At 39.4% G+C, this 17,187-nt stretch overlaps 1 protein-coding gene across 38 annotated transcripts in view; it reads right to left on the reverse strand.

The window, feature by feature from the left end:
• MADD (MAP kinase activating death domain) overlaps positions 1 to 17,187 on the reverse strand; it is an 80,082-nt gene that overhangs the window by 57,702 nt on the left and 5,193 nt on the right. For all 38 annotated transcript variants that reach the window (XM_081020382.1, XM_081020381.1, XM_081020380.1 and 35 more), the window contains exons 2-6: positions 5,558 to 5,730; positions 3,886 to 4,500; positions 2,088 to 2,391; positions 1,637 to 1,768; positions 467 to 580 (exon numbers count right to left, since the gene is read on the reverse strand). In XM_081020382.1, the coding sequence (XP_080876508.1) occupies positions 467 to 580; positions 1,637 to 1,768; positions 2,088 to 2,391; positions 3,886 to 4,500; positions 5,558 to 5,619 (1,227 nt within the window). In that variant the 5' untranslated portion in view covers positions 5,620 to 5,730. The remainder of the gene's footprint in view (positions 1 to 466; positions 581 to 1,636; positions 1,769 to 2,087; positions 2,392 to 3,885; positions 4,501 to 5,557; positions 5,731 to 17,187) is intronic.

A 17,187-nucleotide genomic window follows, 5' to 3' on the forward strand; every position in this document is an offset into this window, starting at 1 on the left:
AAAAGGCCTATAAATATATTAAACCAATAAACATATTGTGATTTGTTTTGCACATCAAGAAACATTTAACAAAGGCTCTATGGGTGTGGCTATCCAAAATGTGTATTTGCTAAATTATAAACGTGTTTTCAAGCTGTCTTTTAGGATCTTGCATTTCCAATGTAGCCTACATAACACAATATAAAATATATTACAAATCAGTAATCAAACAGTTACAAAGGACAGTCACTTAAAAGCCTAACCAGAACCATTTCTGTAGGTTATTACAAAACAACTTCAAGCAAATCTGCAATTTAACAAACGAATAGCTGTTATAACCCTTTAACACATAAACAAACAAGGCAACATCTATTTTGTGTTAATTAAGAGAAGGAGGTGGGATTAGGAAATAAAATCATAACACCCACACAGTCCCCATCAAGAGGAATTATATATAAATGCTGTTCTATGAATAGGAGTTACCTACCTTATTAGTATCCAGATCAACTAGCCATACATCATCTGGCATTTTAAAGTCTAGTTTGTAAAGAAAGAAGCTGGCTGGGACTCCAATGATATAGGGTGTTGGGGCCAGAAGCAGCTGTAGCAGGCAGAAAATATTAATAAGGAAAAAATCTGAATCCTTACAGCTTTTCTGCTAACAATCCACCCAGAAGCACTAAAAGCAAACTACTGGAGAGATGACGACACTTAAAAGCATAAGCAAATGTTGCTACAAGAATTCATTAAACTTTGGGCTCAGTAAATTACTGTGAAAACAATAGATGCTGTAGCATTACTGAGATAAAACAGGTGCATATCTGAATAGTAATCTGGATTGGAGACCACTGTGCATGTAAGAGCCATATATTCACACAAATAAGTATTTTTTAAAAGAATTTATCAAACACTGAGGACAGCAGAAGCTGAGAAAACATCTAAATTTGGGAAGGCCTCCTTGAACAGGTAGAAAATGAGCTTTTCATCAAAGGACCAGATTATAAATGGAAGAAAACTGGTGCTTGAAAAGGCAGCCTATGGTAAAAATGGCAATCAAAATGATACTGTGTTTGGAACAGCACAAAAAAAAACTGCAGGGGAAATAAGAAGTTTTGTGGAGAGCAGCAAAAGAAAGTATTTGACAAAATAGGCCTTGCTAAGAAATATGTCCTTTGCAAACATTCTACATTCTTGTAAAAGGCGATAAAAGAATAAGCCTAAAGCTTTAGCAGCAGCAAGTAGTGTTGTTGGAAATTGTTTTCCCTGTTTTACAATTATTGGCTCTTACAGGCACTACACTTCTTGAATCACAGGTTTCCTGCAGGAGTAACATGACCCTTCAATCTTCTAAAGTAACTGTGGACCAAATTGCCTATATGGCATCAACAGCTTTGGAAAAAAATATACCATACAACAACAGATATAATATGGAACATCTCAAAATAAAGTTTGCTCTTTTCTACACTGTCTGCCATTTCTATTCCTATCATTAAACTTCACTGTGATTTGTAGGAGCATCTCAGTAGTTGCCAGGCACATTGAAAAATATGCATTTTAATTTAGACAGGACAAAACCCAGCAAGAATTTGACTGTTCTCCTGATAAAAGGTTTCAGCAGTGTCACAGCAGTACATCCGTCACTGAAACGATTGCATACCTGCTCTGCAGAAGCCATACAGGTAGGAAGGAGTGGAATCACTGGGAACATGTACTCCAGTGGGTAGATCATAGCCACAAATGCCATGACAGACATAGAGAGCGCATTATAGTCCCGGGACTGCAACACCACCTGCAACCAAGGAAACTCTTGTCAATACATCCACACAATTATTATCTCATGATAATAAGCTCTTAGGCTTCTTCCAATGGGCCTTCATATGATATGTATTCTAATACTGGAAAAAGTTTTCCCTAATCAAATACTATTTTATGCAGAAGCCTCAGAATCGTTATTGCTTCTGTTAATAGGAAATTGAACATTGTGATAAAAACATACATTTGTCCTTTCATATGGTCTTTGCTAAGTTTCTGTTGAAATGTTGAAGAATAGACATTGCAGCCTCTCCGTCTGAAATGTCTACAAGTATACTGACACATGTCCCTCTCACCTTATGTTCCAGAAGAATGCAGGATAGCACCTGCAAACATGCATCCACACCTAAGAGCTCCAAGGGCAGGTGCAGGGGGAAATCCACCAGAGAGAAGCGGGATGGGTCAGGAAGGGCAAATGTCAAGGCTGGCTGCAATTCATGGGGTAAGACTTCCACGTCCACGCGCTTCTGGCCAGCAACAGGCACAGGTGAGCGAAGCAGCCGGTAAATCCACGCCTCAATTTCACGCAAATCATGTAGCAATGCACTGGATTTCTCCTCCACTAGAAGTGAACCTGTGAAAATCCGCCATATTGTGTCCCTGTGTAAAAGCAACAAGATTAACCCCAAACACATATACTTGGTAGTTCTACTGAGAAACCTGCCAAAATACTCAGGCTGTGTGAATTCTTCCATAAGAAGTCAGACTAGGGAGTATACGCATGTCCTATTATTTTATTTTGTTAACAAAATAGGTATACCATTTGACTGTAGTAAAACCTTTAAGCTATTGTACAACGCAGACCTAGGTGAAAAGAAGTATGGCAGAGCCTTAACTGCATCTTGTTGGAAGTATAAAATTCCTTGCAATGTATGGATCTATCTTTGCACTTATGTCACTACTAGAGACTATAGCCCTGCTCAGTTTGCTCGACAATCCCATCTACCCATGCTTGCCAAAGTCGCCCACCCACCCCCCTACAGAGCTTTGGGCTGCCAAACCCTGCAGTGGATGTCTCTCCACAGCTTTCCTGAACTGCCAACCCACCACTTCTTGTCACACTATAAAACCACCTGTTGCCCACCAAGTAAACTGCAGAATGATTACATTCTTACATGTTTATTATATTATATTATATCATATTATATTATATTATATAGTAAGATAAGAAAGCAATCAAACTCCAAATAAATCAGATGTTTCTTTGACTCCAAACAAGTACCCCAGGAATTGTTATACTGTTGTGCAAGACAGATCAGTCAGGTTGCTAGTCCCCAAAGATATTTAAAGGGTTTTATATAGCAAATAATTCCTCCACTGTATCACACATATAGTCAATCTATAATGTATATTTTTAGAAGGCTCTAGCAGTTTTAACAGCATAAAATGAGGGGCTGTAGAGTTACCGAGAACAGAAATTGTTTTTTTAAAAAGGAATCACAAATTCGCTTTCCTGTGTAGTTTTGTATTAGAATGCTACAACTACATGTACCTAGTTCTCTTTTCATGATATATTTGTGCACAGAACATGAGACAAAGCAACAATGCTCCCAGCAGAGCCTACCAAACCAATTGAAGCTGATCCAACCAAGCAGATGTAAGAGCAGGGGAAGTAGTCACTTTCAAAACCACAAAGTAACTAGAACATAGGGAACAACTACAAAACTGAGCTGATTACAGACATTATTGGTTCAACTTAAGACACAAATGCAAACTGGGAACCTGGTCCACTAAGAGGTATATGACATCCTAGGCTGGCTAAAATATGTAAGCACATAGTACATATCTTCTGCAATGGGTGTCAAGTTTTGGCACACTACCAGAAGTAAGGAAAGCAGTACCACTAGGTTGGGTGTGTGTGGAAAAGGACAGCATGGTATGATACATTCATGCCTGCAGTGACTATTCCTTTGCACTAACTCTGTGGCCTGTGTACAGCCTGCAAGTCCTCTTATGTGCCTTATGAAAAAACACTGATTCTGTGTCTACTCCCTTTTTCATGGAAAATAAGCACACTTCATCAAACCACAGCAGAAAATGAACTGCATCATCTAGATATGGTATTAAAAGGGACGTTTGCATCCCTTCATGTACCTCTGCACGCCTCGAGGGATCCCAAGCTTCTTGCCCAAGAGTCTCTCGCTGCAGCAGTCCACCAATTTCTTCAGGGTATACAGACATTCACGAAAAGTAGAGAAAAAGGGATAGTGACTAATGATGCAAAGTGAGGTCAGGGTGCTGTTACGAGAACGGTGGGTGCTTTTTGCAGAACGTTTACTACGAGGTGATCGAGTAACATCTGGCGCAGACTCTGTGCTTGGTGGTTGCAGAGAACCACCGCTCTCTGAACTCTCATTACCCCTCTCTTCTTGGGTAGTGGATGTATCCCCAGACTTGGGTGCTTTTTGCCCATCTTGGGAACGATGTCTGCCACTGCCTTCTCCCTTCTCCTTGGGCACACGCTTTTGGAAAGAACGGTAGAAGTTGACGCATATCCCATAGCGAGTGATACCAGAATCTTTATCAGTGAGTGTAAAGACAAAAGAAGTATCATCTCGCAGGCTCATCCGTTTCTGTCGCACACTTAAACATCCCTCTGGCTGGCAGAAGAACACTACATCAGGAGGAAGTGGAAAATCAGTGTGATCTTCTAATGGGTAGCGGCGCAGTAGTTCAGGTGTCTGTGCCACACTATCACTGCTTGGTTGCCTACAAGCAAAGCAAATGCAAAATTACTTGATACTGAAATGCCATACTGGTTACACATTTGAACAGTGGAAATACGAGAGGGCCTATTTCTGTAAGTGGGAGCTGCAAGCACCATGACTCTGAGTTGCAATGTAATTAGGGCAACGAATAGTAAGATCTGCATCAAGAACAAATGAAAGCCAATTTGTGCTTGGCGAGGCTCTGACAGGGTGGCCAAGGTACTCAACCCAATCAAAAAGCAATGTGTGAAGGTAGGGCAGTAGCTGCTTGCACAGCTTGCTGGATGGGAAAGCTGACACCAAGAAGAAAGGACGTTGAGACTAGTGACAAAAGGAGGCCCCTGCCTTCACAAAGAGAGAAGTGGCAATTGTCAGAGGAGCATGATAACATCTTCTAAAGTGGCAGTTATTATCTGTGTGGTCTGTACACACAGGTGGACATGTTTTCAAACATGAGCACAACAGTGTTCTGTTTCCCTCTCCTCAATTAGCATTTCTATCTCTCGCTCTCTCTCTCTATACACACACACACACACACACACACAACCACAAACATACACCTGGCACTTGTGGCCATCCACTACCAAGTGCTGCATGAATGCACCACTGCCTCAGATGCCTCCAATGGATGTTCACTGGTAAAGCTGTAGGATGCCCTCTCCCATAGCTACTCCACCTCACTAGGCATCACTGGCCAAAACACAACTCCAGGTATGAGGTGGCTAACCTGTGGGCTGCACCTGGCCACCCAAGGCTTTTTTGTAGTTTCCTAACACCGCCCCCCCCCTTACAATCTGTCATTTAAAAAGTAATTTTAAAATTATTTTAATTTTTTGCTCGTTGCTCCCTTAAGTACCCCCCTGTGATGCCAAAGGGCTTTTGTGCTACCCAAGCCATCTAAAATTCATTACTTAAAATAAAAAGGTCACGCCCACTTTTGCTTTTTGGCCACACCCACTTTTGCACCCAGAGGGTTGACAATGAGCCTGAAGAAGTTTATGAATATATATGTGACAAGGGTCATTACTGTGTAAATTCCATCTAGGTTGCTACTGTACCTGGCCCCAATAATCACAAGGTAATCGAGTAAGCGAGGACAGCTCCTCTTCTTCTGCACCATTGTCTTTCCTCCTTCACTATGTCATCTCAGTAAATTCTTCCCTCATTGGACCAGCTGGTTTCTGACAGCTGCCTCAGAAAACAGAATGCTCATGGAAATTGCGACATCAACCTACAACAGAAGATATTCAATTCACGGTCAGACTCACATTCATCAATAACAATGCTCTGATCAGCACTTTCAGTATAAGCAGCATATTTGTCACAGGACAGGCTGTTCAAGCAAAATATCCACACTTCCATGTCTTAGTATGAAATATACTTGTGAAGGGTAAACAACAGGGAAGTCTTGTTCACATAAGACAGCCTCCATGAAATCACTTCAAAAGATTTGGGGTCACTTGCTAGAACCACAGCTGGACAAGGCTTGCACAGGAAATGGGGTTTTGTGAACTGACACCAATACGTGAGTGATGTACATACAACTGTCCCAATTTCCATTGCATTGTGACTGGCACCGTGTGCTACTAACATAGTAGCAGTTGCCTTCACACAACTTAGAATTAACTTGCAGAGTCCACTGTCTCTGGATGGGACTCTGGTTGCTAGTTTAAATGGATCTGGGAGGGAAAGTTTATCATCAATTAATGAGGATGGTTATATCTGAAACTCTGCTTTTCTCTTACACAAATTAGATCCAATTATTCACTATGCTCAAATTAGGACCTTAAAAATAGGAATTGGTCTAAAGCACAAATTACATGTGACTTTAACTATACTTCTACCCTTGAGTACAGGGTTTTCCTCAAATTGCCGCTGTGAGGGGACTTAACCTGGGTTGGGATCTTAGCAGGTGGGGAGGGCTTTAAGACTTTGCTTCCTGCTATTATCCTGGTCCATATTAGGCCCCATGAGACCATTTTTTGCAATGCAAATTTCAAGTGTGGGCTATCCCAGCATATCTGCCTACATTGCTAGGATAACAACTTTGATGACAATTTTTTAAACTGTATTAACCAAAATCAACCAAGACAAAGATTGTGAAATTATTGTTGAATAAGATAAAAAGAACATATAGAATTGATAACGCAACACAATTCTTAAAATACACAATTCATAACAATTCACAAAGCCATTTACTAATAGCAGTAGCAGCAGTAATCCTTTTATCTAATTGGCTCTCTCCTTCCCTAAAGGCTGCCAAAAACAGTGTATCTTAACCAGTCGCCTAAAGCTATGAAGAGATGAAGCCAGATGCACCTCAGTACAGAGGGAGTTTGACATGCAAAGAGCTACCAATGAAAAGATCGATCTTTGGGCTCCAACACCACATTCAACAGGGCATCATATGCTGATCTCAAAGCATGGACAGATTGATATGGAAGAAGGTGTTCTTGCAGATATTTGGGTGCCAGGAAGTTTAGAGCTTTTAATATCAAAGTGAGCACCTTGAATTTGGCCCTGAAACAATTTGCAACTGCTGCAGCTGTTTCAAGAAATGAATAATATGCTTGCTCCTTCCAGCATTCTTGCTATAGCATTTTGCGCTACCTGCGATTTTCAGGCCACCTTCACGGGCATCTTATAATAGTCAAGCTTAGAGGTTACCAGTGTATGAGTAACCATGGCCAGGCTATCTCTATTCAGCAACTGGAGGAAAAAAAATGTTTTTTACAAGAGTAATAGGATATATTTTGACAAAATTTGACATCTTTTTGTTGCTATTGTACGTTATAAGTGCTTGTGGAGCCTCCATTTTAATTCCACTTCTTGCTAATACAGTAGTGAAAACGAAATGCCTCAGCTGAAAAACAAAACAGGCTGAGGTGTGGAAGCAATCTTATCTTGGGCACCTGAAATATTATAAATTTTCTACAAAAATAGAAAAGTAAATCTCTATTGTGATACCATCTACAAAGCAACACTTTAGCAAGTCTTGGGGACAGATTGTGTGTGATTTTCAAATAATCACAGTCCACACAGCAATCATAATCATAGCTTATTAGTGCATAATCATACTGCACTTTATTAGTTGGAAGGAGGGAAGATTGTCTGCGTCTCAAGACCAAATGGAATCAGAAGAACCTTGGATCAGCAAGGTACTTTAGATACTCTTGCCAAGTCCAAATGAGATGAAACATGGTTAAATTCTATTTTCATAAAACTTAGCTAAAACCACTTACCCTATAAAGCCTAGATAACACATATACAGTAGTAGTACACAAATATGGGCTGATTAATCTGATTATCCATTTATATAAGCAAATCCTTTTCAGCTCAAGAAGGCTCTCATTTACTGCAAGTCCACTGCAGCAAGTTCCTGAACCCCAGTTCTATCCACAGACACAGTGGTACCTCAGGTTACAGACGCTTCAGGTTACAGACTCTGCTAACCCAGAAATAATACCTAGGGTTAAGAACTTTGCTTCAGGATGAGAACAGAAATTGTGCTCTGGCAACGCAGCGGCAGCGGGAGGCCCCATTAGCTAAATTGGTACCTCAGGTTAAGAGCAATTTCAGGTTAAGAACAGACCTCCAGAATGAATTAAGTTCTTAACCCAAGGTACCACTGTATACTGCAGCACTGCAGGTGTCAGAAACACATTTTTTAGAAGGAAAAAAATCATTTTTATTATTGAGTAACAAACACATAAAAGTGACCATTAAAAAACACGGAACAGAGAAAAGTACAAGTCATTACCCAGAACAGCATTTGGCATTCAACATTTATTTCTGGAGAGTGTTACTTCACTCAGGGAGAATATTTATCTTTTCACTTTCATCTCACTACATTCTCATTTCAGTAGCTTCCACTGATACATAAAAAGCAACTGCTTACTCTTCTGATTTTATATTATGTGCATTCAGTTGCTTTCATAAACAGCAAAAAACAATATATTCATTCATAGCCTCCATAATTTCAGACAAATAAATTAGGAATACTCTTGCATGCTTATAACAACTTTTTTACACTAAAGAACATGATCTGATAGACAAACCAGATGTGAAATTAATGATGTCATTGCAGTTAACATATCTAGCCATTTAAATTTAAATAGCCACTAGGGGACACCAATCAGGTTCACATTCATGGGAGGAGACTAATCTTTCCCCATGCACCATAGTCACAATTCCAACAGTACTCCCCCTTGCAGTTCCTATTTAAAACTACATATGTTTATTGAAATCATGCAATTAATCTAATGTCTAGTTTTTCTTGAATATCACTGCCTTCTGAAGCAGGAATATTAATTTTTCCTTGCGAAAAAACAAGCAAAAATGTTTAATGGAACATTTAATTTCACAATGGATCTAGCTGTACTTACTATACAATGGCTTCAACTTGCACATTCCGAAACTTTCCTGATATGCAGGTAAGTGAGGGTTGAAGAAAAAGCATTTTGTCTTAGACAAGCAAAAAAGAATATACTTGGCTCTGCTCAAAAGACTTAAAAGCAAAAAGGATGCTGTTTTCATATGGCTCCTGTATAGTGCTCCTGACAGTTATCTATCTATCACATTTTGCACCAGTTGCAACTTCTACGTCATCTTCAGGGGCAGCCCCACATACATCATTTTCCAGTAATCTAACAGAGAGGTTACAGAGCACATACTACTATGGCCAAATTATCCCTGTCCAAGAAGGGCTATTGCTGGCAGTAAAAATACTTTTATTCACTTAGCAAGTTTTTTATTTGAGTTAAGCCACAGATTCAGCTTGTTGAGATATGCTGCATATTCTTCTGTAAGGACAAGTGTACTGGTGTCAACATTTAAGCATATTAATACGTATCACAATAGGTTGGCTAGAAAATAATCTATAGGCACAATATCTAACAAGAAACCTGAGCATCTTTTAAGCTACCCAAGTGTCTGGCAAAAGCCTTATGACTGCAAACGGTTAAAAACATCAAGCATTAAGATCTGCATTTTAAGTACTGGATTCTTTCTGAAATAAGGGGGAAAGTTTTATTCTAGTTATGTAAATGATAACTAGTTATCTTCCCACTCAGAATGGGAAAGGGGAACAGGGCTCATCAAAAATAAATAAAGCCTTCGGAAATTTCATGAGAGTGCAAGACAGTTAAGAAGGCCAGATATGAAAGGGCACAGATGCTACAACTTCATTTCTAGTGATGTTAAAAATATATTGCCTTTGCAAAAGCAGTGACGTGATGACAGAAACATTCTCCCTCCAGCATGTACCATATTCAGTTCTATAATCCATATCATTGCCTCTTCCACAAGAGATGCTCAGCAGCTTTTCCCCCCAGAGGGTACTCAAGGGTACGCAGTACAGGCACCTCTTTTTGTTGTTGTTAAAAAGTGTGACACTTACTGTAACAACTTTAAGGTGAGTACTGGCACCTATTTTTATAGAAAAAAAGCACTGCTCAGCAGTGTGCAGGGCAAAATAAGCAGTTGTGTTCCTCAACAACACTCTCACATAGACAGAGTCAATAAGCAATAATTGAATGATAATTCATTTTCTATACTGCTTAATATATTAAAAAGATCTCTAAGAAGTGTACAAAAAACTGAAGCAACAACAGACAACTTTTTTAAAAATTACAAAAACAGGAAGTTATATATAAAATGTTACATTAATACAAATCATATCAATTCATTTTCCTTCTGACACAACCTCCCTCTCAGCCTCTGTTTGGACGCAGTGTCCAAACAAACTCCCACCTCATACACAAAAGAGAGTTCCTGGAAACAGTAGGAATCACCCTTGTCTCTCACTTTTTATGGGCAGGCCCAAGGTGGATGGTACTTCCTCAAGATGCCCACAGCAGTGTCCCATTCAGCTGGGGAGCAAATACCTAAATCAATTAGAAGTGTCACACACTGAGGAAAGCTACCATTCTTGCTTCACCGCTGTACATAGTATGGTTATCATTGGTGTAGTAATTGTTTGGTCTAATATTACCACACATAGTACAAGGTTTCAGCTTTCTTATAAAGTTTTTTTGCCTTTCAGAGCAGAGCACGATGACTGTGTTTTCATCAGCAAGTGCCCTGGCCATACAACCTTCAATTCCATGCATACAGAGACTGGATAACAGGAGCCTCAGGTAATCTGATTCAGATCAGTCTCCATAGCAACTCAGTCTCTTGTCCCTAGATCACAGCCCATTGGAACTATTTATAGAGCAATTGCAATCTCCCCGCCCCCTACACACCATGCACACACAAATCTCTCAGCACCACCCACATTACAAACAAGATTCACTTGGGCACAATAGCTGCCTTCAGCTGGCAATTAAACATCACATTCACAGTATCAGGAGGTGCATATGACAGTGTGACATTTCCACTATGCACTTCAACTTGCAAGTCACAAGAGCTTCCCCCCTCTCCCCGTGGAGGATAGAAATCAGATTAATTATCTCTTATTGTGAACCAGGCTACTTTTACTGAGCTCAACGGGGGGGGGGGGGGAATCTCCATGCATCACAGAACTAGTAGAATAGAATGAAGGGGGGAAATTGGTCAAGAAAATCTGGCTGATGACAGAAGTAAGCCTGAATGCCTGTCCTGAGTAAATACATATTTTTCTTCAAAGAACCTAGAAGCAGGAGGAAGAATATGAGAGGCAGGAGAAGATTGGAGGTCTGGAGACTGTAGGCCAGTGAGCAAAGGGGTCAGACAATTGCCACATCTATAGTCCAGAACAAAAGTAGCCAAGATACAGTAATGCCCCTGGCTCCCTTAGCCCAAGTCATTGGATTACAATTCTCATTAACCCAGTCAGCATGGTCAATGGTCAGGGATGATGGAAGTTTTAATTCAACATCTGGAAGACGTCACATTGGTTATCCTTGTTTTAGAGTCCTAGCAGAGTGGCTATTCTTTTAACAATTGCATAAAGATGAAGCTGTGTCAATTTTGGCTTCTACTGTCACTGCAGCATTGTGACCTGATAGGCCTTAAAGGACCAACAAGGGCTAAGAAGCAGAGGAGGATGGATGCTGATTGAACGAGCCAGCTACTTCCTTGGCCACAGGCTTCTAATATAGAATACATAGAGCAAAACAATCTTGCCAAATACTGAAAGACAGTTAGTAAAGAATCTGACCTTCAAATTCTTTGAGCTGACTGCACCAAAAACAACAACCATGCAGCCAAAGGAGAACAACTGAAATTTTCCGTAATCAAAAATGGCTTTTCTTTATGCATCAGTGCCAAGAAGCACAGTTCACATCTTCTTAAACGAACAGCTATATAATCCAAAATTCAATCATGGGGTAATCTCATGTTTAAGTATTGTGTTAACTTGACACCTACTACTTGGATGATAATTTTGTTCATTCCTCATTTTAAAGTGAACTGACTCAATTCCCACCTCCTGGACATACACAGACCAGAACACAATTATCCTTCGGATTTCACACTTCTCCAAAATTTATGATCCAGTTCTTAACTCAAAGAAATGCACTAAGTGTTTTGGAAGATGGTCTTTGGGACCATATCAGACATCACATCACATCTAGTCACTTTGGACTCCACTCTGGACCTTTTATTGATCCCTCTGAAACAAAGGAGGCAGGTAGTATATAAAGATTTAGTAATACTGCTACTCATGATAGCCATATGTATTGTCAAAAAGGTCCATTGAATCCCATTATGTGGTTGACATTCAAGACAGACTCGAGTATTGCTCCATTTGGTTGTAACTAGTTAGTGTTGCAACTAGCTAGTGTTAAAACTAGCTGATATTTAAGCGTCCAAGAAATGCTCTTTTTCACCATTTTATGTTACCTGAAATACAAGATAAAACTCACAAGCCAATATTATTCTCTAGGATTGACTGTAGGAGCATAAAGTATATTTAAATTTCCTTCCCCCAATGTGCTCTGATAGTTACAATAAAGGTATCAACTTTTCTGGTTTCTTGCAGCTATGAATGACCAGATTAAAAAGTCATTCTGCCTCCTGTACAGCCACAAAAACTTTGTGTGTAAACAGCAGGCAGCTTAGCTGTCAGCCGAGATCTAAATTCAGGTAGGTAGCCTTGTTGGTCTGATGCAGTCGAAATAAATAAAAAAAATTGTCCAGTAGCACCTTAGAGACCAACTAAGTTTGTTCTGGGTATAAGCTTTCATGTGCATGCAGACTTCTTCAGCCAAGATCTAAGTTTTATCTGATAACAGTGCAGGAAGATTAGAACTGATCCAGAATTGATAGCTTAAGCACTTGCCAACAGAATTATTCCCTGTTAAAGCATTACAAATTTTGCCACACAACCAATAAATAAAAAGCAGTCAACAGCATAGTAGAATGCCAATTTAGTGGCTGTTTGACTCTTGTTTATTCTTTCTTCCAGGATGGAAATCCTCGTGGATAAAGCAGCAAGAATCATTTATGCTGTATGGGAAGCTAGTAAGTTTTCCTAAATTAATTCCACACTTAATAAAATAACTTTGTAAGGAATAGAATTAACAGGATCTCCAACAAATGTCAAACTATATAAAATTACTCAACTGGGCAGGATTATATAAAATATTCATTTGTTTCTTTTACCCACTTTTGCCTCATTTTCTCCAGTAGTATTTTCTTTAAATATTAGCTATGAATAAAGAATACTCCACAAATACTTGTTCTCCAACAGTTAAAGTTCTAATGATAAATAAGCAAAAAGAATGTTAGCATGCATATACAGCACCACAAAAACCAGATTAGCTACCCGCAATTAATTTAACATGATGCTCATAGCATCATTGCATTAATTCACAATCACAATTAGACAGAAGATGAATGGTGGAATTGTGGCTCAGCAAGAGGTTTTTTTTAATATAATGGTTATGGAACCCTGAGGAGCTGCAGGGTGCTCCAGCCTCACATTCCTAAAGGGAGGTGCAGACCCCCAACATATGCAGGCAGGGTTCATCTAGACAGGCCAACTTATTAGCTGAGATTCCTGAATTGCGCGGAGGTTGGACTCGATGAGCCCTTGGGCTCTTCTAAGTCTACAGTTCTATGATTCTGGCTGTCTGGTTAAGCACAGAAAATAGTAGAAGGGCAGAGGAAAACAACACAGTTGGGGAGTGGGGTTGTTGTTCAAGCTCCCCACCCCCCAGTCACAGCAAGGTCAAATATTTATTGTGTTGGTCCACAGACCATAGCAGAATAAAACAAGACACCAAGACTTCCATAAAAGTACAGGAGTCATCATTGTAATGGTGATGGACTCTACTTCATCGGAGGTTTTTAAACAGAGTTTGGATGGCCATCTGTCAATGATTCCTTAGCTGTGATTCCTGAATTGCAGGAATCTCTGGGCTAGATTACCCTTGTGGGTCCTTTCCAAATCTACAGTTCTATGATTCTATGATTGTTCCATGTCAATCACACATGCTATGATTCTATTATTGCTCCATGCAGTGAACTGCAATAATTTGTTTGGGCTTTGCTGCAGGAATCTTAAGTGAAACACTGGCCATTATCACAGACAGAATACTAAGTGAAAGATCAGGATACTAATATTGCACATTTCACTGAGTCATCCTACTAAATACACATGGCTAATTTCATGGCTATGTTCTACCTTCACCATCAAAGGCTCTGAGTACCAATTGCTGGGAATCACAAATGGGAAGGTTTTGTTTTTTAAGTGGGAAGAGTATTGTTGTAATTTAAGTCTTCCTTGAGGGCTTCCCATAGGTACCTGGATGACCCCATGATAACAGGATGATGCACTAGTATGCACACTTAAAAAAAAATTGTATATAGACTCCAAAATTTCTATGCAATATGACAATGGAAAAATAGTTTGAAATCATATCAAATTTATTACCTATTTTTGCTCACTTGTCCACTCCCTGAATTTTTACTTTTCCTTATTCTATTGAACATTTTAGATTGTCCTCATAAGCTCATACAGTACTTCTAATGTATTAGTGTCATTGTCAAGATTAAAGTTCCTGCATTTCAAGTACATTCAGGTTCTCTCCATTTGTTACATTTCTATTCAAAACCATCTGAATATTTCATTAGCATGCAATTTGCTGCCAACATTAAAGAATTATGAAAGATGTTAACGAGTATGAAGGCAACATATTTTCCTCTAATTTCCTTGCTATCTATTACTTTGTTTCCATAAATGTTGAAAAATATGCAATTAAGATTCTTTAGGAACATGTTCAAGGTTAAGTTGTCATAACACATTGCCAGTATTTCTTTTCACAGAGTGGATATGTCTGCACAGAATTTTATGTAAGAGAACTAAAATGATTCATCTACTGTGTGCTATAGAAATTGTTAGTTATATAACTGCATGCAGCATGTGCACATAATATATAGTCTGATATTTTATTGTGCATTTATCTTGTATCTAATAATGAAGAAGTAACAGCTCTAGATACCCTAAAATGACTGTGTCTAAAAAATTTGGTCATGGACCCAATCAGAAAGGAGGTGAATCTTGACATAAACTTAAGTGGTGCCCAGGATCTGATGCTAGATGTTAAGTTAAATCAATTTGGAACAGTTTCCATACACCTATCAAATTCAACATATGTGAAAGTAAACATCTGCCAATAAAGTTCAGCAGTCACATTTGACTTCAAAAGAGGAAATTTCTATTTAAATGATGAGATTGGTAGAACCAAATAATCATAGAATTGTAGAGTTGGAAGAGACCCTGAGGAACATCTGGTCCACCCCCTGAGGAACATCTGGTCCACCCCCCCTGCAATGTAGGAATATGCCGCTGTCCCGTGCAGGAAACAAACCTGCAACCCTGGTATTATCAGCACCACACTCTAACCAACTGAGCTAAGGCCTATATAGTTATATGTCTAATACAGGTATAACAAGGAAAGAAGGGAATTGTTTATGCATAAAGTTTTATCCTGCTTTTTCATGTCTTTCTAAATATCCAAAGCATATTGCATAAAATATATAAGCACACTCATCAAATTATTATGATTATTATATTTCTTTATATCCTACCTTTCCCCCCAACAAGGACTTAAGGTAACTTACAGCTAAAATAGAATAAAATAGCAATCACTAAAAATAAAAACAAAAACATTTTGTGTGTGTGTGTGTGTGTGTGTGTGTGTGTGAGAGAGAGAGAGAGAGAGAGAGAGAGATTAAAACATAAAGATCATTACAAAAGTATTACAGTACCAGACCTTTCCTTAAAAACAATCAGTTCCCCAAAGCCTGTTGGAACAAGAAATTATTCACCTGCCAGCAAAAGGCCAACAAAGAGGAACCAGTCTAATTTCTCTAGGAAGAGTGTTTCAAAGTCTGGAAGCAGCCACTGAGAAGGCCCATCCAAAAGAAAAATCACACTATAAATTGTTTCAAAATCTCATTTGTAATGAGGATGCAAGCTATTTCATAAAACCCTGAAAAAATAGAAAGGTCTTAATATTTTCCCCTAAATGTTAAGCTGAAAGGAGAGTTCAAAACTAAGACACCATGACTGAAAAGGACCAACTCTCTTCCCTTACAGATTCCATCCAATGATTCGGTGAAAAGTACGTAGAATGTGGCCTGTCCATAGATGGCAGAATAAAAAAGACTAGTGTCTTCAACATGGCCCATTAGAATAATAGTAACCAGCACAATTAGTTAATACAGTACTGGTACTATATGCTCTCTCTACTACTGTTTCCCTTATCCTTGAAAGGAATTGAGCTGCTGCATTCTACACAAGCTGAAGCTCTGAAGACTTTTCAACAGCAGCTTTATACACAATTCACCGCAAAAATAAATTACAAATGCATTAATCACGTGAGCCCTAGGCTGCTTCCATGTTGAGCAGCTACCATGAAACAGCTATACTTTGTTCACTCACTTTATGTACGACACCTACATTACACAGTAAACAAAATATCCTCCTCCCATGCTTTCCCTGTTCAGCTTCTGCTACCCACCCCTCAAAAATGTATTATGTTTTAAAAGTTGCACAATTTTCTGAGGTGTAGCTGACCCATGGCACAGCCATTCCAGCATAACTGGCTGGTAATGGCCAGCATATAATGTGTTCTAGCCGTTTTCTTCTTTATAGTCTGTATCTCCTCTGTAGGAATTCTCACTATCTCATCAACCCTTCTCTTCCAAATAGCATTGCCTTTACAGTCGTACCTTGGTTGTTGAACAGAATGTGTTCTGGAAGTCCGTTTGACATTTGGAACATTCGGATACCAAGGCGCAGAAGCCGTGCCGGACATTCGGCTTCCAAGGTAAAGTTCACAAACTGGAACACCTACTACTGGGTTTGCGGCGTTCGAGTTCCTAGTTGTTCGTGAACTAAGCTGTTCAAAAACCAAGGTACGACTGTATTGCAGTGAGGTGGGTAGAACTGATCTGGAGAGGAGTATTTAACCCTTTCCCACATATACTATCACATCACTGAAAATTCTCCCCCCCCCCCACACACATTTGGAACTAGAGACAAGGAACTGATCACTTGGCTATGTAATTTGTATCCCAGAAGTATGAATGCAGCTTAAAGCAAAACAACAAAAACTGGGTGTAGATATATCATCTGTGTTTGAAACACAGCAGCCAGTGTTGTGAGATGGCACTGTGGAGCTGCCCTGACTCCAGAATCACTGTAGTTTACCTGGAAGAGGCTGGGCAGCAATGAGTTCAGGGCTATGCAGATGCC

This window comes from Podarcis pityusensis (genome assembly GCF_964106645.2).
Source record: "Podarcis pityusensis genome assembly, chromosome: 1".
In the NCBI taxonomy this organism is placed as follows: domain Eukaryota; kingdom Metazoa; phylum Chordata; class Lepidosauria; order Squamata; family Lacertidae; genus Podarcis; species Podarcis pityusensis.